This window comes from Ahaetulla prasina, chromosome 6 (assembly GCF_028640845.1).
Source record: "Ahaetulla prasina isolate Xishuangbanna chromosome 6, ASM2864084v1, whole genome shotgun sequence".
NCBI classification, from domain to species: Eukaryota; Metazoa; Chordata; class Lepidosauria; order Squamata; family Colubridae; genus Ahaetulla; species Ahaetulla prasina.
The window spans coordinates 8,040,438-8,066,476 of record NC_080544.1 but is presented as its reverse complement, the minus strand read 5'-3'; the positions used below and the strand labels follow the sequence as shown (position 1 = coordinate 8,066,476).

Here is a 26,039-nt window from a genome sequence, read left to right as displayed (position 1 = left end):
GACAGAGATGACAGTTGCTCTTTAAAAAGCAGCATCTCCATGGTCATGTGATCAAAATTCAGGTGCTTGGCCACCAGCATGTATTTATGATGCAGTGTCCCTGAGTCATAATACCTCTAGTACTATGTACTACGAATGTACATGTATGTACTAGCAGCAGACTTTTCTCAGGTCCTAAAATGGCTCTAATGATCCAACATATACAATGGAAAGTTTTTTGTAATGACTGATGTCTCAACTAACATTATTGAAATGCTGTGAAGTTTGGGCCATTTAAAAAAAAGTAGGCACAGGTATATATTTGATGCATAGTATTAAAAGTCCAGTTATGTGTTTTCTATTTCTAGAAATCCAAAACACATCAGAAGATTGGGATTCTTGATTCAGTTTCCACGTTTTCTGCTCAGTAAAGCATATTGCTTTTTTTCAGTAACATATAATGAAATTGCTATCCTGTACAGTTTCAGGTTTAAACAAGACAGCAAATTAATGTTATAAAATGGCCCATGGCAATAATTATAAGTTATTAATATTCTATGTCTTTGTTTTGGGGATTATATCTTGGCTATATGAATAGCCAAGACCACTCTAAAATGGCCATTATTTTCTTTTCATAATATTAAATCATTTAGCTAGAATCCAGGAGACTATGAATTCTAGTCCCAAATTAGGCACAAAGCCCTGGGCTAGTCATTTTCTCTCATCCCTAGGAAGGTGGCAGTGGCAAACCACTTCGGAAAAAATCTGCCAAGAAAACTGGGACTAGTCAAGGCAGTCACTAGAAGTCAAAAACTGACTTGAAGTCAATGAATGAATGAAGGGCTTACAACATACATTTTTCCATCTCAGAATATTATTAGCAAAAGTTGTCCAAGTGACTTTAGTGCCTACAAAAAGAAGCTTCAGAAGATTGCATGTAGCCCTGCCATTCACTTTGAATGTTATATGTGACTGCAAGCTATATGCTATTGTTAAAACAAATAGTTCTACACTTCAGTTTGTCAAAAAGTGAGAAGAAGATTTGTTTTTTTTCAAGTTGCCAGCTTTGAATTTTGGGAATTGCTGTTCTAGGACATCAGGTTATTTCTGCGTCCACCATTAACTGGTAACAGTTTGACTGGATACAGTACGCACATCTTGCTAACCCCTTGTGTAATTTTCTTAGTTTTAGCTTAATAGTGTTATATGTGAATCTAGTCATTGTGCTTTATAAATAAAAAGATAAATTTAGCTCAATTCTTGATCACATTCAGCAATAGAACTGGCATTATTTTCTTCTGAGCTAATTATTCAGCTTTCCTGCCTTAGTCTATAGCACTGGTATTTCCTGGTGATTTCTCTTATTAGTACTAATCAAATCCAGGCCTATGGGATTTTTTTTTTTAGAATAGCCAAGATCCATCTAGCTGGATGCCTTGTGGATGCATTGTGCAGATAGCAGCTAATTTTAGTCCTGGCCAACTAAATATGCAGCAAGTAGAAATTGAATACCAGAAAAAATTATGTTTCATTCAATTTTTTTAATATATTACTTTGTATTTATTTATTTAATTAATTAATTAAACTTTTATACCGCCCTTCTCCCGAAGGACTCAGGGCGGTGTACAGCCTACATTAAAACAATTAATATACACACTAAAATAACAATTAAAACCGTCCAATTGACCATATAAAATACCCAATAAAATTACAATTAAAAAATTTAAAATTTAAAATTTAGAATTTAAAAATCAGGCCAGTCCCGCTTGGATAAATAAATAAGTTTTCAGTTCCCGGCGAAAGGTCCGAAGGTCAAACAATTGGCGTAAACCGGGGGGAAGTTCGTTCCAGAGAGTAGGTGCTCCCACAGAGAAGGACCTTCCCCTGGGGGCCGCCAGCCGACACTGCTTGGCGGACGGCACCCTGAGAAGACCCTCTCTGTGAGAGCGCACGGGTCGGTGGGAGGCATGTGGTAACAGTAGGTGGTCCCGTAAGTACCCGGGCCCTAAGCCATGGAGCGCTTTGAAGGTGGTAACCAAAACCTTGAAACGCACCCGGAAGACCACAGGTAGCCAGTGCAGACTGCGCAGGAGTGGTGTTACCCGGGAGCAACGTGGTGCTCCCTCAATCACCCGCGCAGCTGCATTCTGGACTAGCTGAAGTCTCCGAGTGCACTTCAGGGGTAGCCCCATGTAGAGAGCATTGCAGTAATCCAGACGAGAAGTGACGAGAGCATGAGTGACCGTGCATAAGGCATCCCGGTCAAGATTGGACCGCTAAAGCTAGAATAGTAGTATGGGACATAGATAGAACTTAAACTTTAAGGTGATTATTAAACCTAAATAGAGAGAGATCTACAGATAGATCTTACCAACTACCTCGTGCCACAACCACATCAAAGTTTCCACAGGCTTGAAAAAAAATAACCCTGTAATCAAGGTGCACATGCATGACCTTAACTTACTTTCTCTCTAGTCATGTGTTTCTTATTATACTGAGAACACAGTCTCCTATATCTGGCCCCCTTTTCTCTCTCTCCCCTCTTACGGACCAGAGAGATAGCTAAACAAATGGGCCATCTCTGCTGCACCTGGCCCGTTTTTTCCTTACACCCTCAGAGAAGATTGGAGAGGAACAGCATTTCAGAGGGTGGGGAAATGGGGAAAAAGGAAAACTCACAAAATCCTAAGCACAATTACGGTCATATGATTTTCAACTTAGTAACTGTCAGGGTGGATTTGATTCAAATCACTAATAAACAGGTTTGATTTAAATTGACTTGATTTAAATCATCATTTTTAAAGAGCAGCTGTCATCTCTGTCCTGCAGTGGCTCCTCCTCTGACCCTCTGTTGACTCACCGACAGTCCCATTCACTTTAATGGGATGGCTGGTGATGCAGTAGTGACACAACCAGGTGAGGGACGTGACAGGCAGCAGGTGAGCGGATGCCCGCTAACAGGTGCTGCCATGATGCATCTGAAATGACAGATGCTCTTTAATATTATATTTGTAAGCTGCTTAGAAGGTTTCACTTTCGTTTTTACTGCTTGCCCTTCCTCCTCACACTTAGAGCCTGGTGGTACAGATGCATTTCTCTTCAAACAACCATAGAGTTTGTAGTCTGCATAGATTTGCAAAACAATGGGATATAAGGAATATTCCTGAACTTTGTTTTATGATTTATCTCATGGTTACTATGAAATTGTGTGACTGCATCAATGCAGTACATGTTATCTGAGCTGGCAGAGCTTGGATTCATTGAATGAGTTTACCAAAAATGTAAATATTGCAGAATATACAGCCTCATGCTACATAACTAAGCTCCATTTCATGCTGAATAAACTAAATTATGAATGTATCTGAACTAGAAAACTAGATCGATTTTTACTCCAAAAGCATTTTATTAAAATAAATTTGATAAAAATAAAAAGAATCCAATTTAAATTTTTAAAAATCCACTTTGATTTTTATCCACCCTGGTGAGTGTGGCACTTAGCAACTAAGTTAGCGGTCCCAGTTCTGGTTACTAAATGATGACTACCAGTAGCACTTTTGCTTCTCCTGCCAAAATGCAAGTGGTGATCACATTACTCTTTTTTAATGGTATAATTTCTGAGGATGGCATGCAAACCAGGAGTTGCCTGTCAATATTTTAAAGCATTTTTTTTCATATTTCTTTCTGAAAGTTTGTTCCATTCTAAACAATGTGCCTATTGATAATTCTTTATTTTAAAATATGGTTTCTTTTCAGTACCAAGATAAAGAAGAAGTTGTTTTATGGATGAATACTGTAGGACCATATCACAACCGCCAGGAAACTTACAAATACTTCTCTCTCCCTTTTTGTGGTGGATCTAAAAAAAGCATTGATCACTACCATGAAACTCTTGGGGAAGCACTTCAAGGAGTTGAACTAGAGTTCAGCGGTTTGGATATTAAATTTAAAGGTAAAATAACCATAAGTCATAATTGTTGGTGTTTTAAAAATTATTGTATTTGTTTAACCGGAAAACCTTTTTCCAAATAATTTACCGTAAATGTATTAGTTTTAAAAGATACTTGAAAAGTGAAAACAGAAAAATACAAAGACATGCTAATTTATGCTCTTGATTTGCCAGTTTAATTCCTGAAAATGTACTCTTTTGTTATATCTTTCTTACTAGTGGTTCAGGTCAATAAAAACAGAAAAGAAAGAAGCCCATTTTATCTTGTTATTTTCATAATAGCATTTTTCTGAGGCATATATGTATTTACAGTTGACTTGGTTTATAAATTCTTTGAGTCCATGAGAAAAAAAATTGAACTGCAGTTCATCTTTTTCAAGATTATGAATAAGAAGACTTATTCCCAATTGCTGAAAGCTTTTTTTACATCAAGAAATTTTTTTGCTACTTTCTTATTTCTCTAGTTGACATTATCAGCGATACTAACATATATATCTAATATTGTTTCTCATGTTTCTTCAAGATGTCTGGTGATTAGAATGAATTATGCCGTTTGAAAGACTGTTTAACCTTATTGTGAAATAGCTGTGAAAAGCTTATTGTCTACATCTAATGAAGAAGTAAGCCCATAAAATACTGGATGGGATCTTCTGATAGATCAGAGACCTAAGGGCTTTGTGCCACATACTTCACATTACTGCATTCCATTCATGATCTCAGTTAATGTTTTGCCAAAAAAAATATGAATTTTTATAGTGCAGAAAATCAATCTGATCATGGGGATTTATCTTCAGATTGTGTCCTTTGTTCTGTTGTCGTGTAATTAGCTTGTTAAGTATTTCTTTTGCTGGTCTATAAATAATTTCATAAACTGTATTTTATCCAAGTACTCCATAATCTTCTCCAAACTTGGTGTCTGTTTTCCATGTAGTTGTGAACAGGGTTTTAACAAACTGATTTATCATTTCATCAGAAATTGAAACATACCTGTTAACAGTCTTAAATAAATTTAACTTAAATGGGGAGGATTGTTTTAGATTTGGTCAGACTATGATGGTAGGGGATAATGGTTTTTTTTTGCCTACTGTTTATAAAAACATACATTCCCACAGTTGGAAGGGATTTCAGAAGTTAAATTGTCCAACTCCTAGCACAGAAACTGTTAAAGAATTCTAATAGATGGATATTCAGCATCTGTCTGAGGATCTTGAGTGAAGATGAGCATGCCACTTTCCGAGACAGTAAATTCCATATAGGTAGATATCTTCCTGATACCTACACCTTCATAAATTCATTAATGTATGGTCCTATTAGACTTCTCAGCAGTTTTCACGGGAAATGCCTTATGAATTGCTCTTGTGCATTTGTAAAGAAAATGCTTTTTGAATATTAATAAACTTTAGAAGAACATGTTTTATTACACTTGGTATTTTCCTCCAATCCATAGCGAAAGAATTTTTTTATGACAGTTAAATGACAAAGATGTTATATACTAAGGATTTTAATAGTTGAAAGGGCCGCACAAATAAAAAAGTGCCACACAAATAAAAAAGTGACTTGGAGGTGTAGATTTTAATTCAGAAAAATGACTTGGACAATTTTCTTACTTTGTATTTATAAAAGATGTTTTATGATGAAATTCCTGAAAATAGAGAAAGAAATGTTTTGGGATATTATCTAAAAAATGAACATCAAGACCTTTAAAAGTAAAAAGTTTTACAAAGTTGGCTTATTTGATCAAGATTAAAATGATTATAGGGATGTTGTGATACCTGGAACTTTGAGAATTGGTTGTAAGTACTTTCAGCACTGTTATAAGTTTATAGGAGCTTACAACACTGTTTGAAAACCACCTGTAATGAAGTCTTCTAATTGTCTCTACTTTCAACCAAGAATATAATATCTTCGTTTATCTCAAATTGTTTTTTTTTTTATTCTCGCTGTCATTTCTTGCAAACTTACTGACAGCCTTACTAGATAAACTAGACAGGAAACATGACCTGAGCTTATTTTATATTGTAAGATTACATTAACAGAATTTTGCAAGTCTGAAAGTACTTGGGAGGGTCTCTTCTGAACCTTTTGCCACACCCATATTCCTGCATCTGGTTGCTCCGACTTCAGATCTTGTAATATAATCATTGCTGAAGCTATACAGATATGTGGATAATAGGCTATTTTGTTTCTCCAGATGCAGTTCTTTAGTTTTTCATTAGAATCAGTTATTCTGGCACACTTGTTATCTTTACCATATTCCACAGCATGGCATTATATACACAAAGACACTGAATAGTCACTGAAGCAAAGGTAACCCTTATATTTGTTTGGTTACTACATTATCCATTTTATATTTTATTTCTCTTTTTTGAAATTTAAACATTTTGCATTTCTTTCCATGTGTGACTCTTCGGGAAAATCTTCACAAAAATTGCTATTGTGAAAAAGAATGCAGTGGTTGGGTCATGTATTTATGTTATATTAGGCTAGATAGGACTAGCCCAGGGTGTTTATCCCCGGTTCTTTTTTGCTACCTTCAAGCTACTTCTGAAAGCTTGTTTGGATTATTTTTCCTCTTTGAAATCTTGTGGATGTGTTTTTTGCTTTCATTTCCATAGTATCTTGTACTTCTTCCAATAGTTTTATATTTTCTTTTCTGTAAATTAATCCTACCAAATATGTTCCTTACATTGATCTTGTTTTCTGACTGTATGTCTTGCAGATTAAACCTTCCTGGCACACAGCCACTTCTTAATTAGGTGGACATGGGGCACCAGGTGGGGGTTGAATAGGGGAAATTAGCTTAACACTTTACACGGGAATCTTCAGACTCTGCCTGATTTCTCTGCAATCACTTCTCAGTAAAAATTCCTTTTGAAATACCATTTGTTTCAAGAGACCGGCTTTCCCATCAAGCGCATGATTAACCCAGTTACAGAATTAGAATTGCCAAAGTCACTGAGGAGAATTCGCCCCGTTTTCCACTGCAGCTTGTTAAAACCTGAGGTGTTTCCCCGTTAAGACCAACCCCTCCAACTTTACCCTGAACCATTTATGGTGGAAGGGGACAACATAGCATGGAAAGATTTTCCTGGGACCCGGAACGAATGGGTAAATAAATGACAACTTAAGGTCCCTAGATTGCTTAAACCAGGAGTCTCCAACCTGGGCAACTTGAAGACTTGTGGACTTCAACTCCCAGAGTCCCTCAGCCAGCAAAGCAGGGTCTCCAACCTGGGCAACTTGAAGACTTGTGGACTTCAACTCCCAGAGTCCCTCAGCCAGCAAAGCAGGGTCTCCAACCTGGGCAACTTGAAGACTTGTGGACTTCAACTCCCAGAGTTCCTCAGCCAGCTTTGAGTTGAGGTCCACAAGTCTTAAAGGGATGGAGACCCCTGGCTTAAATGGTTCCACAACCAATACCCTGATAAACCAAAATGACCATAACTGTTGTTTTATTTTCCCTGTTTAATATTTTCTTTCCTCTAGGTGTGTGGATCTCCTTTTAGGGGGAAGCATGTCAGGTTCCTACCAGAATGCTGCCATTCTGAAAGGGAGGGGGGATGCTTCTTGGGGTTTGTTTGTTTGTTTGTTTGTTTTGCTGTAATCACATGGACATTAGGGAGGGAGACTGGGCCATCAAGATGGACTGCTTACCTGCCGGTTCCAGTCTGTTAGTCAAGATCGGGGCGGTTATTGGCCTGTTATCACCATCCCGCCTTGGAGTTCTCATAACACCTTTCCGGCATTGTATTGGTTACTGGTGGACGTGGGGCAGTGCGTGGTGTTGAACAGGGGAAATTAGCTTAACACTTTACACGGGAATCTTCAGACTCTGCCTGATTTCTCTGCAATCACTTCTCAGTAAAAATTCCTTTTGAAATACCATTTGTTTCAAGAGACCGGCTTTCCCATCAAGCGCATGATTAACCCAGTTACAGAATTAGAATTGCCAAAGTCACTGAGGAGAATTCGCCCCGTTTTCCACTGCAGCTTGTTAAAACCTGAGGTGTTTCCCCGTTAAGACCAACCCCTCCAACTTTACCCTGAACCATTTATGGTGGAAGGGGACAACATAGCATGGAAAGATTTTCCTGGGACCCGGAACGAATGGGTAAATAAATGACAACTTAAGGTCCCTAGATTGCTTAAACCAGGGGTCTCCAACCTTGATCCCTTTAAGACTTGTGGACTTCAACTCCCAGAGTTCCTCAGCCAGCTTTGAGTTGAGGTCCACAAGTCTTAAAGGGATGGAGACCCCTGGCTTAAATGGTTCCACAACCAATACCCTGATAAACCAAAATGACCATAACTGTTGTTTTATTTTCCCTGTTTTATATTTTCTTTTCTGTAAATTAATCCTACCAAATATGTTCCTTACATTGATCTTGTTTTCTGACTGTATGTCTTGCAGATTAAACCTTCCTGGCACACAGCCACTTCTTAATTAGGTAGACATGGGGCACCAGGTGGGGGTTGAATAGGGGAAATTAGCTTAACACTTTACAAGGGAATCTTCAGACTCTGCCTGACTTCTCTGCAATCACTTCTCAGTAAAAATTCCTTTTGAAATACCATTTGTTTCAAGAGACCGGCTTTCCCATCAAGCACATGATTAACCCAGTTACAGAATTAGAATTGCCAAAGTCACTGAGGAGAATTCGCCCCATTTTCCACTGCAGCTTGTTAAAACCTGAGGTGTTTCCCCGTTAAGACCAACCCCTCCAACTTTACCCTGAACCATTTATGGTGGAAGGGGACAACATAGCATGGAAAGATTTTCCTGGGACCCGGAACGAATGGGTAAATAAATGACAACTTAAGGTCCCTAGATTGCTTAAACCAGGGGTCTCCAACCTTGATCCCTTTAAGACTTGTGGACTTCAACTCCCAGAATCCCTCAGCCAGCAAAGCAGGGTCTCCAACCTTGGTCCCTTTAAGACTTGTGGACTTCAACTCCCAGAGTCCCTCAGCCAGCAAAGCAGGGTCTCCAACCTGGGCAACTTGAAGACTTGTGGACTTCAACTCCCAGAATCCTCAGCCAGCAAAGCTTGGTCCCCAACCTTGGTCCCTTTAAGACTTGTGGACTTCAACTCCCAGAATCCTCAGCCAGCAAAGCAGGGGTCTCCAGCCTTGATCCCTTTAAGACTTGTGGACTTCAACTCCCAGAATCCTCAGCCAGCAATCTGAGCTCGTGCCATGGCCGGCGTGGAGGGTGTGGTGGTGGTAAACGGCCAGGAGAAAGCTTTCGCTTTTCGAGAGGTCCTCTTGGAAGGCTGCCTTGGAAAGGGAAAGTGGGAGGGGCAGAGATTTCTCCCTCAAAGGTCCCCTTGGAAGGCTGGGTTGGAAAGGGAAAGTGGGGAGGGGGCAGAGATTTCTTCCTCGGGTCCTTCTAGAGTCCTTGAGAAACTGATATCATACAAGGTTAATAAATTATACTCCTCCTCCTCATTGATGAGTTTTTCATCCTGAAATTGATTGAAACAGTGTACCATCATATGCTGCCATAGTATAGTGTTAACAACATCTGTAAAGATGATATATGAGCATGACACTAAGTTTTTTCTATATTTCCCCCTTTATTGAAAAACTTCCATCATGCTTCTTTCTGAAAACAAAGGTCATTATAATATACCTCATTATATATTTGATTTGATGATATTTCAGTTAATAAATACCATTTAAGGTGTTAAGCTTCTTTTCTTTTTCAGCAGCAAAGTGAATTACAACTTTAAAGAACTTTATTACTTTATATTCATTTATTTTAAGTATAGATTTTAGATTTTTAAACAAATATGTTTAGAGCTTTTATATCTTTCAAGTTATTCAAATTATCCCCTCAGCAGGTATATAATGGCATCCAATTCCAATATCATGTTGGGGCTTTTGAGCAAGGGAGGAGGAACGTGAGCACCGCGCTGGCATTCCGGGATTTCCCTTTGTTTAGAGCTGGGAATCCTCCTTCCCCCTTTTGCACTCCCTCCCTCCCTCCCTCCCTCTCTCTCTCTCTCTCTCTCTCTCTCTCACACACACACACACACACACACACACAGACTTCTAAAGTCGATTGGCACAATGAAAGGCAAAGACCACAATTGTTTTAAGAAAGAAGCTTTAGCAGGGAGGGGGGATGGGAGGGTGTTTTAAGTTTTGGCAAACAGCCAGGCCAACTGTATTGGAGAAGGTCACACAACTGGCCTTAACATTTTAGCTGCTGTCTTTTTCCTCACACTTGGGTTTAATGATATTAGAGACCCTTATTGCCCTGCCAAAAAAAAAAAAAAGAGCCACCCCAACGTCTATGAAAATTAACCTTCTCTGCCAAGAGACACTGTGCAGGGTATTTTCACTATTGGTGTGCATACAGGCTTAGATTTGTGCTGGGTTCTTAGTGCTTAGAGCACTGACCTTCAGAGGCACCCTGGTCCCTTGGAAGCTAAAGGAGGACTCATTTTCATGCTTGCAGTTGTATTGTCAATTTCTGTGAGACAATGTTGTTGAAGTAACTCACTCACTCATTCATTCATTCATTCATTCATTCCTTGTGTGTCCAATCACACTTAGCCAATAAAAATTCTATTCTATTCTATTCTATTCATTCATTCATTCATTCATTTTATTTTGTCAAATACATATTAAATAATTATATAAATATAAGCATGAATTGAATACATAAAAGGAATACAACTAAAGGGAACATTAGGACAGGGACGGTAGGCACGCTGGTGCTCTTATGCACGCCCCTTACAGACCTCTTAGGAATGGGGTGAGGTCAATACTAGATAGTCTTTGGTTAAGGCTTTGGGGATTTTGGGAAGAGACCACAGAGTCAGGTAGCACATTCCAGGCATTAACAACTCTGTTACTGAAGTCACATTTTCTGCAATCTAGATTGGAGAGGTTCACTTTTAAGTTTGAATCTATTGTGTTCTCGTGTATTGTTGTGGTTGAAGCTGAAGTAGTCATTGATAGGAAGTACATTGTAGCAGATAATTTTATGAGCTATGCTCAGGTCATACCAAAGGCGGTGTAGTTCTAAATTTTCTAAAGCTGGGAATCCTCCTTCCCCCTTTTGCACTTTTATTGTTTTTCGTTCAAATAAATATTCATGTTATTTTACTTGGCTCTATCTTTATTTTTTACATTGACCAGTAGCTGCCTCATTTCCCACCCTCGGCTTATACTTGAGTCAATAGTTTTTCCCAGTTTTTGTGGTAAAAATAGGTGCCTCGGCTTATATTCGGATCGGCTTATACTCGAGTATATACGGTACTTTATTTATATCTGCTATTTAAGCAGGCCAAATTGGTTGCATATAGAGGTAAAAGTTTATAAATTTTGGACCTGCTTCGCAAGGGGTGTCTGTGGAAATTAACATTGTTCTGATATCAGTTCAACAAGGGGGGAGAATATATGTGTTTTTGTCTTTCATTTTTAATGCACATTTTTTCTTTTTTAATGTTTTGTCTATCTTGGTTTTGTTTTTTATAAAAAATGTTTTTCCTTTTTTTTGTAATACCATTTGTTTCAAGAGACCGGCTTTCCCATCAAGCACATGATTAACCCAGTTACAGAATTAGAATTGCCAAAGTCACTGAGGAGAATTCGCCCCATTTTCCACTGCAGCTTGTTAAAACCTGAGGTGTTTCCCCGTTAAGACCAACCCCTCCAACTTTACCCTGAACCATTTATGGTGGAAGGGGACAACATAGCATGGAAAGATTTTCCTGGGACCCGGAACGAATGGGTAAATAAATGACAACTTAAGGTCCCTAGATTGCTTAAACCAGGGGTCTCCAACCTTGATCCCTTTAAGACTTGTGGACTTCAACTCCCAGAGTTCCTCAGCCAGCTTTGAGTTGAGGTCCACAAGTCTTAAAGGGATGGAGACCCCTGGCTTAAATGGTTCCACAACCAATACCCTGATAAACCAAAATGACCATAACTGTTGTTTTATTTTCCCTGTTTAATATTTTCTTTCCTCTAGGTGTGTGGATCTCCTTTTAGGGGGAAGCATTTATTTATTTATTTATTTATTTGATTTCTATACCGCCCTTCTCCCGAAGGACTCAGGGCGGTGTACAGGCATGTCAGGTTCCTACCAGAATGCTGCCATTCTGAAAGGGAGGGGGGATGCTTCTTGGGGTTTGTTTGTTTGTTTGTTTTGCTGTAATCACATGGACATTAGGGAGGGAGACTGGGCCATCAGGATGGACTGCTTACCTGCCGGTTCCAGTCTGTTAGTCAAGATCGGGGCGGTTATTGGCCTGTTATCACCATCCCGCCTTGGAGTTCTCATAACACCTTTCCGGCATTGAATTGGTTACTGGTGGACGTGGGGCAGTGCGTGGTGTTGAACAGGGGAAATTAGCTTAACACTGCGCGGGAATCTTCAGACTCCACCTGACTTCTCTGCAATCACTTCAGTGGTGAAATTCAGCCGGCTCTATCTGGATTGCGTGATCCGGTAGCGCTGGCTCCACCCACCCGCCCAGACATCGTTATGTCCCATTTTTGACCAACTGCGCATGCGCAGAAGGCTCTGCACAAGTGTGGAGGAGGTGTGTGAGAGTGCTCACATTTGCAAACCAGTAGCGAAGGTAGGGACGCAATGGCTTAGTGGCTAAGATGCTGAGCTTGTTGATCAAAAGGTCGACAGTTCAGCGGTTCGAATCCCTAGTGCCGCATATTGGGGTGAGCTCTCGTTACTTGTCCCAGCTTCTGCCAACCTAGCAGTTCGAAACCACGTCAAAAATCCAAGTAGAAAAATAGGGACCACCTTTGGTGGGAAGGTAACGGCATTCTGTGCACTTTTGGCGTTTAATCATGCCAGGCACATGACCACAGAAACATCTTCGGACAGCGCTGGCTCTTCGCCTTTGAAATGGAGATGAGCACTGCCCCCTAGAGTCAGGAGCGACTAGCACGTATGTGCGAGGGGAACCTTTACCTTTACTTTAGCGAAGGTAAGTGAATACCACCCCTGAATTACTTCTCTCAGTAAAACTTCCTTTTGAAATATCATTTGTTTCAAGAGTCTTGCTTTTCTGAGAAGATAGCTGAGGCAGGTTCTTACATTCAAGTTTTAAGCATGTCTGGATTTTAACTGCATGGTTTCAATTTTTTTCTTTTAAAAGTTAATCGGCTGGTTGAAAGCTGATTTATTTTAACCCCTCTCTTGTTTTTTAATAATGTAATGTTTTTTCACTGTTTAACTCCGCTATTCCAATTTACTTTAGCTTTCCCCATATGAAAGTTGACAGTGTTTTTCTGAGTAATGAAAGTGACCTGTTTGGATTTTCATTTGTATCAGATTTTCACTTGGGGATTTCACATTTTCTTAACTTTTAAAAAGCTCTGGTCTTAATTTTTTAATGCTTCATGAAATTTTTCTTTGTTTTCCATCCTTCTTTATTGTGGAAAATATTGTCTCAACTTCTCTGTGACTAGTTTATTACATCATATTTAACCTCCCTCCTTTTGAAAGGAAATGTATATAAATACATAAAATCTGGGTGTGAATTCCAAGGACTATATTAAAAATGCAAACAATATGCCAATTTAAAGATAAAGCTCTCTTGGAGGTCTTTGAAAAAAGTATGCTTTTTTATCCTAAAAGCTCAAATGGAAAACTGGTAAAAGATTGATAAAATAACAAATCAATCTAAAGAAGATATCTCAGACAGAACCAAACTCACAACTGGATGGATTAGAATCTAAATTGCTATTGGCAGATTTAAAGGAAAAGGAATTTGGTTTGGAAAGTGCAGGCTTGTTGGAGAGAAGGCTGATGGGAATATGGATTCTACAATTTGGGGTTAACAGAATCAGTGGATAAGAAGATTGATGGTGATTATGGAATGGACTTATTATATCTAACTGGAAAACAACTTGGCCTATACTGGGAAAATTGATTTACAACAGAGGTTTATCATTTCAGGGAATAAGACACAATTGTTGGGAAAGTTTTCAACAAAAATTTTGAGAGGTTCTATTATTAAGAATCAAACTAGGGTATTTCATCTCAGATGGATCAGAGATCATGAATGTAGTGATTTATGGTAAATAAGCTGTTGTAGATTTTCTACCAGAAAAATATAATAGATTGTTAACAGAGGGCTTTGAAGTTTTAACTTTGCTGTTGGTTTACCTGTTAACTACTTTATTTATATCTGCTATTTAAGCAGGCCAAATTGGTTGCATATAGAGGTAAAAGTTTATAAATTTTGGACCTGCTTCGCAAGGGGTGTCTGTGGAAATTAACATTGTTCTGATATCAGTTCAACAAGGGGGGAGAATATATGTGTTTTTGTCTTTCATTTTTAATGCACATTTTTTCTTTTTTAATGTTTTGTCTATCTTGGTTTTGTTTTTTATAAAAAATGTTTTTCCTTTTTTTTGTATTTTACCTTAATTTTCTGAATAAAATAAAAATTTATTCCAAAAAAGGATTGGATCAGTTTTTTAAAATAAAGAATAAAATATAGTTTACAACTTCTCAGTGGCTGGATTTATACATTCTGACAAACAAGTATAAGACGTCTGCATGGCTCCGTCTCCAGATACTTCTGTATCCAGGCCATTGTCTCAGAATTCTGTGCTTGATGTTTTTTCTCTGCAGATAGCTTGAATTATTGAATATTTGTTGTTCATGATTTGGGTGGGATTTGTGGACAGACTTCTATCTTATAGTAATATTAGCAGTTACGGATTAGTATAGAGGAGCCAGCAATATCCTGAACCACCATCCAACTGCCTTTTCAACAGCTCCCAGCCTTATTGAACTATTTTCAAACTTTTACTTTCTTTTGTTGGTTTCTTACTCTACATCAAATTTTATTCTATTGTATTGTTTTTTAAGAGAGTTATCAGACAAATGTACAGTTATGACCTTTTCAGAATTTCTTTTTAACGTTCTCTTACATTAGAAATAATAAAAAGGTAGATTAATAGGTCTGATAATCATTTATAATTCTATCAGACCTATTAATTTTAAGTGAAGTTATAAGGCCGGAATGCAGTCTTATAGAAAGGACTGCGCTAGAGACTCACTTTACTGAATTTCACTTGAGCATATTCACGTAGAAATGGCGATAGTATTCTTTGTTCCCTCCAGTACAGAAGTGTCAAACTCATGTCATCACGGCCGTGTCACATGACATATCAGGACTTCTCCCCCCCTTTCACTAAACTGGGCATGGGCGTGGCCAGCACGTGACGCATCCTCCCGCGGGCTGGGAGTTTCACAGCCCTGCTCTAGTACTGTCAATTTTAGAACATTAATGTGAAGTAGAGAGAAAGCTTTATAGTAGTTTAAGTATATCAGACCAAATAAGTAATCCCTCATAGAAAAAGAATGTGATCTTTTTGGAGAGCTCTGTCTAAAGCAGTGTTTCTCAATTTTATCAGCTTTAAGATGGGTAGACTTCAGATCCTAAAATTCTCCAGTTTTCCCCTGCTGGCTAGGGAATTCTGGGAGTTGAAGTCCCAGACATTTAGGAGCTGCATCTTCCATGAAAATCAATGCAGCTAAAAACTCCCAAAATATTTAGTTTAAGGAATTAAGTCAATAAATGCAGACTCTTGCTGGAAGACGATCCCAAATGCAAGTTGTATGGATTCCAACAGAGGGCCTGAAATAAGCCTCTTAAGAATGGATAGTATGTTTTTGGTTGGATTTAACTGAACATAGGCTCACACTGGTAAATCATAGCATTTGGCAAATTGTTTCCCCCCCCCAAAATCCTAACTATACAATTTTTCCACATAATTAGAATGTACACTTCTGTTGTCCCTTTCAAATTAGATTACTTAAATTCTGTGTGTATTGGAAATAAATGTTTGGCATGAATATAGCATAAGAGTCAGCTATTGGTAGATTGCTCTGAAGAATCAGATTGGTATATGTGTACTGATTCATTAGTAAAATTTATTTTGATTATATTGATGTAACAGTCTAAATGCACTATTAACACGTTGTTTTACTTTTTACAGATGATGTGATGCAGACCACCTACTGTGAAATAGATTTAGATAAACAAATAAGAGATGCATTTGTTTATGCTATCAAAAATCACTATTGGTATCAGATGTACATTGATGACTTGCCAATATGGGGTAAGAAATATATGCCTACGATGTGCAGAACTACAGTCTTTCTATTGAAAACAACTATGTTTATTCCAAACCATAGTTTAATGATATTTGACTGAGTTTACATAAATGTCATAATTGTGAATTGGATTTAAATCAAGTTGGTTTAAATAAGGCTTGATTTAAATCAACTCAATTTAAATCATAATTTTTAAAGAGCAACTGTCCTCTCTCTCCCCCAGCAGCTCCTCCTTCTCTGACCCTCTGTTGACTCACCGACAGTCCCATTAATTAATGGGATGGCTGGTGATGCGGCAGTGACGCAACAAGGTGAGGGACGTGGCAGGTGGCAGGTGGGTGGATGCCTGCTAACAGGCGCTGCCATGATGGATCTGAAATGACAGGTGCTCTTTAAATGTAAGGACTCATTCTTGCTGGTGGTTAGAATCTTTAATATTATTTGCAAACAAAATGAAGATTCCCTCTTTAGACTAATCTGTCAGGTTAGTAAAGCAACGATATCAGAACCGATTTTAAGTTAATCGGTTAATCACATAGTTGGAGAACTCATTCTTTTATTTAATTGAAACAATAATACTATATTACATATTCTTGTATTTGCTTAAACATCAGTGTTTAGTAACTGAAGTGCATAAACAAAATATCTTTGAAAAAATAAACAAAATTTAAACTGAATATATCAGCTGGGTTCACATAAAAAAAACAACTTCAAACACGATCTTCTGCAGCTCATTCATTTTCATCTTCGTTCTCTTGTTTGTTCATGATCTGGAAAAGAAAAACAAGCTTTCCTGCTTTATCTGGCCTGAGATGATTTCTCAGTTTAGAGTGAACAAGTCCAAAGGAAGAGAATATTCTTTCAAAGAAGATGCCACTGCAGTTAAAAGTGAAATCATTACTTCAACACTGTCTGAATCCAAGTGCTTAAGTGACTTCTACCAGTTCACTGGTGAAATTTTCTTTAAAACCTCATCAGCAAACATATTTCTTGAATGTTTCCCTCTCAGCTTATTATAGTTGGCACTAGATGATTGCTGGATACCCATGTCATGGCTAATTCCTCTTCTTCAGCACTTAAAGTTTGACCCTGGTACTGGATATTGACAATGTTGTGAGAAAATGAGTTGGAGTCAGTGCTCGTCCCATTCACTTTTTTAAATCTTGTAATTTCTGCTTGTCAGTGTGTAGTTCTGTTTTTAAGTGCTCACTCAGTTCCTTCCAAATTTCAACAGCATCGGACATAGAACAACTATTTTTCTGGATTTTGCTTAAAGCTTCAATAGAGGTTTCAAGATGTTCAGCATATGTTCAACATTTCTCTTAAGCCCAGTGTTGAGGGTTTTGGCTGTTTATTACACACTTGGAGAAGGCTATATGGAGAATGAAGTTGGCTTTCTTCTCAGCTTCAGTCTGAACTGAAGTTACTCCATTTACCAAAAAGGGTAGCAGGGTGGACAATAGTGTTGAGTCAGGGACAACCACAAGGTACAGTGCGTGCTAGGTGGATACAAAAGCAGTCACCAACAGAAGATATTTAAGTGTACAGCACTTACTGTTTGCTTTAAAAGCTATAGCTTTGTGTAGTCATCCGATACATGAATTATAGATTTTCTTAATTTACAGGAAGCCTGATTTACAGCTAAATAGAATGGAAGAATAGAATAGACAATAGAATAGAATTTTATTGGCCAAGTGTGATTGGACACACAAGGGATTTGTCTTGGTGAATATGCTCTCAGTGTGCATAAAAGAAATAGAATAGAATAGAATAGAATAGAATAGAATAGAATAGAATAGAATAGAATAGAATTTTTTATTGGCCGAGTGTGATTGGACACACAAGGAATTTGTCTTGGTGCATGTGCTCTCAGTGTACATAAAAGAAATAGAATAGAATAGAATAGAATAGAATAGAATAGAATAGAATAGAATAGAATAGAATAGAATTTTTTATTGGCCAAGTGTGATTGGACACACAAGGAATTTGTCTCTGGTGCAGATGCTCTCAGTGTACATAAAAGAAAAGATACCTTCATCAAGGTACAACACTTACAACACAATTGATGGTCAATATATCAATATAAATCATAAGGATTGCCAGCAACAAAGTTACAGTCATAAGTGGAAAGTGAAAATATTCCTGATGTAACTATTAACCCTTTAATGAATTCTTTAATTCTTGTATGTTTTAATATTTGGATAGAAAAAGGATGGATCTTATATTTCCAGGTTTTCATTTATAACTAAGTTTATTTATATTTTAATCAATATGTTAAGAAGAACCTATATAGTAGAATGTCAGAAGCCCAAGCTTAAGAGGCTGCGTTGAATTTGAACTGCATGGAGAAGTAGTTGGTATTTTGCAGAGTTCATTGTTGCTCCCCTTGACCAGTTTAAGGAAATTACACTGTAACATAGACTATAAATTGCAAAATTAAAATGCAGAATTTATATTATTATGGATTAATGTTTTATTTATGAAATGTGAACTCTTCCTTCAGAATCAGAAATCTATGAGATTTTCTGAAATCGGTATTCACTCTCCTCTTTAGCAAGGCTGGTATGAAGACTACTATTAATCAGTGGTTAATTAGTGCAGGAAAATTAATTCCTTTTCCCCACTTTCTCCCTCTGCAGGTATTGTTGGTGAAGCAGATGAAAATGGTGAAGATTTTTATCTGTGGACATATAAAAAGCTTGAAATAGGTTATAATGGAAATAGGATTGTAGATGTGAATCTGACAAGCGAAGGAAAAGTTAAATTGGTACCCAACACTAAAATCCAGATGTCTTACTCTGTAAGTAATCTGAATTTATAAATAATAATGGTTACACAGCTGTTAAGCTGTTGAAATAGGATGTTGGCAGAACCATGTTTTTTCCAAGTACTGGCCTTATATCGTGATGGCAGGCCTTCATCACAATATGTGTCATAGTTCATTGTATGCTTACTCTCCCCGCCCCCTCGAGAATAGTATTATCCAAATTCCAACAAAAAGGATAATCTAAAGTGAACTCCCTTCTCTCCCGATAAACGAACCAGAAGCTAAAATGGTTACAAAATGTGCTTGTTCTAATCACAGCAATTCTTTTCTTCATTGTTCCACATACATTGGGTATTTCCATGGACATTGGGGATGTGGTAAAAAGGAAATTAAAATTTAAAATTAAAATGGATGAGGGGGAAATCAAAGCTTTCTGCCAAATGGTCACCCTGATATTTATATATAGAAAAAGATTGTACATATTTACTGTTCATTTTGTATGCCATATCCTCACCCCACATAACTAATTGTATAGGTCTTCTATAGGTTATCTAGAAAAAAGAATTCCATTAAATGATGCTTCTTTCTAAGGCTACCACTGACAGAAATTCCTTAAGTTCTGTTTATAATAGTCTCAGTGATAATGGTATAACTCCTATAGCATTCCTACTTATATGGTTGGCATTCCTGTTTTGGGGTGACCCTTTCTCCCTGTGTATTTCAACAGCGGGTGACATAAAATTGTAAACTTAAACTGCTTTTAATATATCTGGTAGAAAAGAAGATTTTCCTATTTAAGATGCCACTTGGAATTGTCTTTTTGCAGCTCATAAGATTGGTTCAACAATACAGGTGGTTCTCAATTAACAATAGTAATTGGGACCAAAATTTATAAAATGTGACATCACATGCCTATGCTGTTAGTGATGGCAGTTCTGGGAGATCTTGGTTACTGTTGCTAGGCAAGCACTCTATGGGTCATTAAGTGAGGATCTTGTGATCATACTCCCAATTTCCTGCCTGCTTCCCTCTGACTTTGACTTTTGGGAAACTGGCAGTAACGTAAAAAAAAGAAAATACAACCATGTAACCATGCAGTGGTTGGACATCCAGGTCAATGGGGGAGTGTCTGGATCATGTTATGTTACCTCTGGTGAGCTGTAATGGCTAGAATAGTGACGACGAGTAATAACTAATACTTGTTCAACATTGTGGCAAATTTGAAAGTCACTGAATGTCAGCCTTCCAAGTAGACTAGACAGGAAACATTATAAGATGAACTAATGTAAAGTAAATACTATAAAGATTATTAACATAATCTTGTAAATCTGAAAGCACAGATCTCCAGCTGTCTCTTTTTACTATCAGTCGGGTTAGATCAGGGGTGAAATGCTCCCGGTTCGGTCCGGTTTGCCCAATCGGTAGTTAAAAAGACTACTGGTTCACCAAACCAGTAGTAAAAAATGTAAAAAAAAACAAAAACCTTTCGACGATCAGGTGAGCGACGCGAGATCGTTGGAACTTTTTTTTTACTTTTTTAGCATTTTTTTTTACTATCGGTTCTTCGGAACCGGTAGTAAAAATGCTTTTAAAAAGTTTGATCACAGCTGAGCTGCTTGATCGTCAGAGACTTTTTTTTTTTACTTTTAAAAGAATTTTTTTACAACCTATTTGGGTAAATAGGTTGTAAAAAATGCTTTTAAAAGGTAAAAAAAAGGTTCTGATGATCGCACAGCTCAGCTGTGCTATTTGGGCAAATAGGTTTTAAAAAATGCTTTTAAAAGTAAAAAAAAAAGATTGCGTGCCATAGCTGATCATATCCCCCCCCCCCCGCACGCACTGTTCTATTTACCTCATGCCTCCTTTTGGTGTGCACTGCACGTGTGCACCTTGCATTTGGTGTGTGGTGTGTATTGTGCATACACACGCACAGCGCGCATTTGATGCGCAGCGCGCATGCGCAGCCAGCAAACCAGTAGTAAAATGGTTCAGATTTCACCACTGGGTTAGATCCTTTCTAAGTTTCTTTCTCTGAGCATTACAGGTAGTCCTCAACTTACAATTGTTCACTTGTGAGCTCCTCCCGTTTTATCTAATAAATCCCTAGGCAGCATTTCCCCCTAGCCCTGTCTTCCAAGTTCATTGTCAGATTTCATTACATTGGATGAGTAGTTGTTAGACAAAGATCTCTTGTAGAACATTATATTTGCTTAATTTAATTATAAAAATTGTCTGGAATTGGAACTGGATTGATTTTATTGATTTGTAACATACTGTGTCAGATTATTAAATGTAATTTCTCTCCAGGTGAAATGGAAAAAGTCAGATGTGAAATTTGAAGACAGATTTGACAAATATCTTGATCCATCTTTCTTTCAACACAGGGTATGCTTCTTTTATATTTCATTACATTGAAACCTATGGACTCAAAATAGTGCCCAGTGATATTTTCCTTGCTGCTCAAGGTTTTTTTAAAAAATAAATAAATAAATAAATGGGAAGCTAGCATATTGCAAAGTACCAGCTTGAAATGAAATATTTATTTCCCTAGATGTTTGGTGGTATCAAGTAGACCATAGAAGCATTTGTATAAAACGATGGGTGGCTACAACCAAATGTTTTATTTGGAACTCTTGTTTCTTTCTCCCCCTGCAAAGACAGAGGTAAGGTAGATGAGAAAAGATGTTGGGAAGTAATCTCACTAGTTAGTTTAGTGGTAAATTATATTTTGGGACAAGCCATAATCGTCTTGGCAACTGTTTTTTTTTAAATTTATCCGTTATGTACTAATATTCCAAATATATGTCCACCACTCCAAAAGGATAAGGGCATCATACGATTTTTAAAAAATGCTAAATAGCTCAAGTTTACAAAATTCTTTATAACGACTTAAGAACTGCACTACTGCTTAGGCCCGAAAATGTAAGGCTCAAACCATTTTTATAACTGATTTGAAAATTTGAAAATTGGCTCACATTGACATTGTCAGTATTATGTCTCTGATACTATCATTTTGTTTGATCTTGATCCTGTCCACACCAATTTTCTTTCCTCTGTGTTTTTCTTGATGTAGAAAGAGGGAGGGAGGGAGAGAGAGAGAGAGAGAGAGAGCATACAGTATACAGCGTGTGTATTCAGTATTCATCTAGTGACCCTTTGAAATTACAACAGCACTGAAAAAAAATAACTTATGACCATTTTTCACACTTACGATTTGCAGCATCCCTGTTGTCACATGATTTACATTTGGATACTTGACAACTGACACATATTTATGGTGGTCGCAGTGTCCTAGAATCAGCTGGTTCCCTTTTACAACCTTCTTACAAGCAAAGTCAATTGGGAAACAATGTTCATTTAACAACCATGTTACTATGTAATTTAAGAACTGCAGTGATGTGGTGAGAAAAATCATAAAATGGGGCAAAGTTGAGGCTTACCTACACACACACACACACACACACACACACACACACCTATACACATACACATACACATACATACACGTCTATCTTCATTAATCTGTCCTCATATAAATGAGTCTAAGAGTTCATTTATATATAATGTGATAATATAAATATGCTAAATATTTACTAAATAGTGATACAAAGTGCACACTGGAATAATAGGTGGTCAGTGTCAATTTATTTGTTCAATTAGTAAATCATATACATAAATGGTTAACAAATAGCATAAAATAATGTCAGGTCAAATTTTCAAATTGAATTTACCTCAATAGACCATTAAAAAGGAAGGTACTTTTTGGCATTCAAGTGGTAGTAGCTTTTTCTTCTCCACAGGATACAAAGAAATTGGTTACATACATACATACATACATGCATGCATGCATACATACATACATACATACATACATACATACTGTCAGGCGTACCTCCATTCAAAACTCAAGAAAGGAAACTCCCAACTCCATTGATTTAGAGAAGAGGTATTTTTACTAAGTTTGAAGTGATAGCAACGAAAGCAAGGCAACATCTGATTCAAAACGTGCGAATGTTACAGATTGAAGGTCACTCCCAATCCCTCTCCCCAGGGTCCAGCACTTGGAGTCCAATCAACGTCCAATATGATGTTGTGGAAAAGTCCATCTTTAGGTATTTCTCCCATCTGGAGTCTCAGGATGGTTGAGTGCAAACCTCCCTTTCAGTTCTCATGGGACTACTCCAGCTTCCCCATCCCAAGGCCCCCCTCCCCATTACTATGGCAGCCGATAGCAAGCACGCTGAAGAAACCCATGCTGGAGATCCGGCTGACACATACATACGTACGTACATACATACATACATGCATACATACCTGTATATCTGTATCTGTTCAAATTCCAGTTACTTAGAAACAATGACATGTTTAATTTTTGCTTTGTATAACTTATTATTTACTTAATATTGGCTCTGGTAGTGCCAAAAATATCCCTAGAGACATAGTAATAGTTGGAGACAGCTTTCAAAAGGCAACTCCAGGCAACTCTTAAATTCCCATCAATCTAACTCAGGAGAGATTTAAGTTTAGTGTTAGCCAGTAATAAGCAAAGCACCAAAGCACCTGACGGTAGAACAAGAAGCAATGGGTGGAAACCAGGGGTGAAATGCTCCCAGTTCGCACCGGCTCGCCCAATTAGGTAGCGATGGCAGCTGCTGGTTCGGAGGACCGGTAGCAAAAATCCCTGGCCCCGCCCCCTGCCACTGCTGAGCCACACCATGAACAGAGGTTTGGGGTTTTTTTACTTTTAAAAGCAGTTTTTCTTCAGCCGAAACATGCCTTTAAAAGTAAAAAAAAATCCTCTTATGATCGCAGGGCTGAGCAGAGATCATCAAAACCCTTTAAAAGTTTTTTTTAAAAAATCCTCTTCAGCCGAAGGGGGGGGGGGAGGAAAAAAAACCAGGATTTAAAAGCCTCCTCTGGCGATCCCAGAGGAGTTTCCTGATCCTCAAAGGCTTTTAAACTCACTTTTTAAAAGCCCTCACTTACAAGAGCCCCCACCCATGCCCAGCCAATTCCCCCTCCTCCCTTACCTATAATTATTGCTCATTTCGGGCTGACAAAGCCATGCTTTTCTTCAGCTACTGAAGAAAAAAAAAAGCTTGCTTTGACTTCCTGCTTTGCTGAATGAGGAACTCTGGGAGTTGAAGTCCACAAACTGAGTTACTAAGGTTGGAGCCCCTGATCTAAAATAAATAAATAAAAATAATAAAATAAAATATTTGTGCAGCTTTCTGAGATTTGGTGTGTTTCTGTAGTGTTTCACTCTAACTACACAAACACACAAAATCTCACAAAGCTGTATGTGGCATTGTTTGTGTGTGTGTGTGTGTGTGTGTGTGTGTGTGTGTGTGTGTGTGTGTCAGTTGTGTTGTGTGTGTGTAAAGTGTAAAAGTGTGAGGTTCCTGCTTTTTGCAGGGGCCATTCTGGGTGAAGTGCAGCTGCTTTTACATTGTGTGTGAATCAGTTGTGTTGTATTGTGTGTGTGTAAAGTGTGAAAGTTGGTTTTTGGTACCTCTTATTGTTTTGTATACTTTATTTATTATTTTTATTATTTATTGTTATTGGCCACGTCCACCCAGTCATCTGACCACCAAGCCACGCCCACCAATTAAGCCACACCCACAGAACCGGTAGGGAAAATTTTTAGATTTCACCCCTGGTGGAAACTAATCAAGGAGAGAAGCATCCTAGAACTAAGGAGGAATTTCCTGACAGTTAGAACAATCAATAAGTGGAACAACTTACCTGCAGAAGTTGTGAATGCTCCAATACTGGAAATTTTTAAGAAAATGTTGGCTAGCCATTTGTCTGAAATGGTGTAGGGTTTCCTGCAGGGGGTTGGACTAGAAGACCTCCAAGATCCTTTCCAACTCTGATATTATTATTATAAACCATCTATCAACCAACCAACCAAACTTATTCATCAACTCTTATTTTGAAAAGCCAAATAAAAAACAGTTAGAAATGTGGAAAATTCCATTTAGACTAATTCTAAAAGTATAAAGATTTGCATTATATCTTTAGCTTCAAAAGCTTCATGCCTACTGGATTAAACCTTCAAAGAGAAGAAAAAAGCCCAAAATTATTTCAATATTGTATTGGGTGCTTTTGGTTACAAATGTGGCATGCTATTTGAAGGACCCAATACTGTGAAAAATACCTCCAAAATATCTTCAAAATGTGTTCAATTTCAATCCATCAATGTACAATTAGTACTTTTAGGCCTGTCATTTTCTGATCTCAATGTTGAATAAAATGTCCCAGATAGTAAGAGTTGTGATGCTGATACGTCCGTCCAGGATCAGATTACCCTCATATTGTAAAATTGCTTGTTATTTGTCCACATTTTAGGTGAGTAGAGATACTGGCCTGTAGGTTGTTCAGTGAAGGAATTAATATGGAGGTTAAACTATAAAGGAACTAACATTCACCTTTATTTTATATCTTTCAATCTTGCAGTTGAGCCCTATTAATATTTAAGATTTATAAAGGATATAACAAAGCTTCATTTAACAAAATTCTCCTAGTCAAGTAATAGTCCATCTTTAATTTTTAGACCCAACAATTCTTTCACAGTATGGTCTCTGTGATTGTTTGTAGCAAATATCTTTTTTTTTTTTTTTTTTTTTTTTTTTTTTATTGAAAGAGTTTTAAAAAAAACAAAAACATTTTCCCCCTTTTTTCCCCCTCCCTCCCAAAAAAAAAAACAAAACAAAACACCCCCCTCCCTCCCGCACCCCCGGCTTCCCGGGTCAATCACAAGGTAAAGTCCAATCCAAATAACCACATCCAAAGCTTTTCGTCTCCCAACCCCCTCCCCATTACATAAAATAACTTTCTAATTATTCAAAGGCAATCTGATATTTCTTAATCTGATATCTGTTTTGTAGATAATCAATCCATTTTTCCATTCAATTAAATATCTTTCCTGCGTATTGTCTTTTAAAACGCTGAGATTTTAGCCATCTCAGCCAAATTAATAACTTTCAATATCCATTCTTCTATTGTAGGTATCTCTTCTTTCTTCCAGTATTGTCCAATCAACAGTCTTGCTGCTGTTATTAAGTTCAAAATCAATTTAGTCTCAATCCCTGTACAATCCATTATAATTCCCAAAAGGAAAAATTGTGGCAGGAACTTTATCTTCTTCTTCAGTACATTTTGAATAATCCACCAAATTCTTATCCAAAAGACCTTAATTTTCTTGCAAGTCCACCAAATATGAAAATATGTAGCAT

The 26,039-nt window shown here is 37.6% G+C and overlaps 1 protein-coding gene across 1 annotated transcript in view; it reads left to right on the top strand.

Annotated features, from left to right (window-relative positions):
• TM9SF3 (transmembrane 9 superfamily member 3) overlaps window positions 1-26,039 on the top strand; it is a 54,152-nt gene that overhangs the window by 4,172 nt on the left and 23,941 nt on the right. The window contains exons 2-5 of the mRNA XM_058188246.1: window positions 3,733-3,928; window positions 15,917-16,039; window positions 18,674-18,834; window positions 21,109-21,186. Coding sequence (XP_058044229.1) covers window positions 3,733-3,928; window positions 15,917-16,039; window positions 18,674-18,834; window positions 21,109-21,186 — 558 coding nt within the window. The remainder of the gene's footprint in view (window positions 1-3,732; window positions 3,929-15,916; window positions 16,040-18,673; window positions 18,835-21,108; window positions 21,187-26,039) is intronic.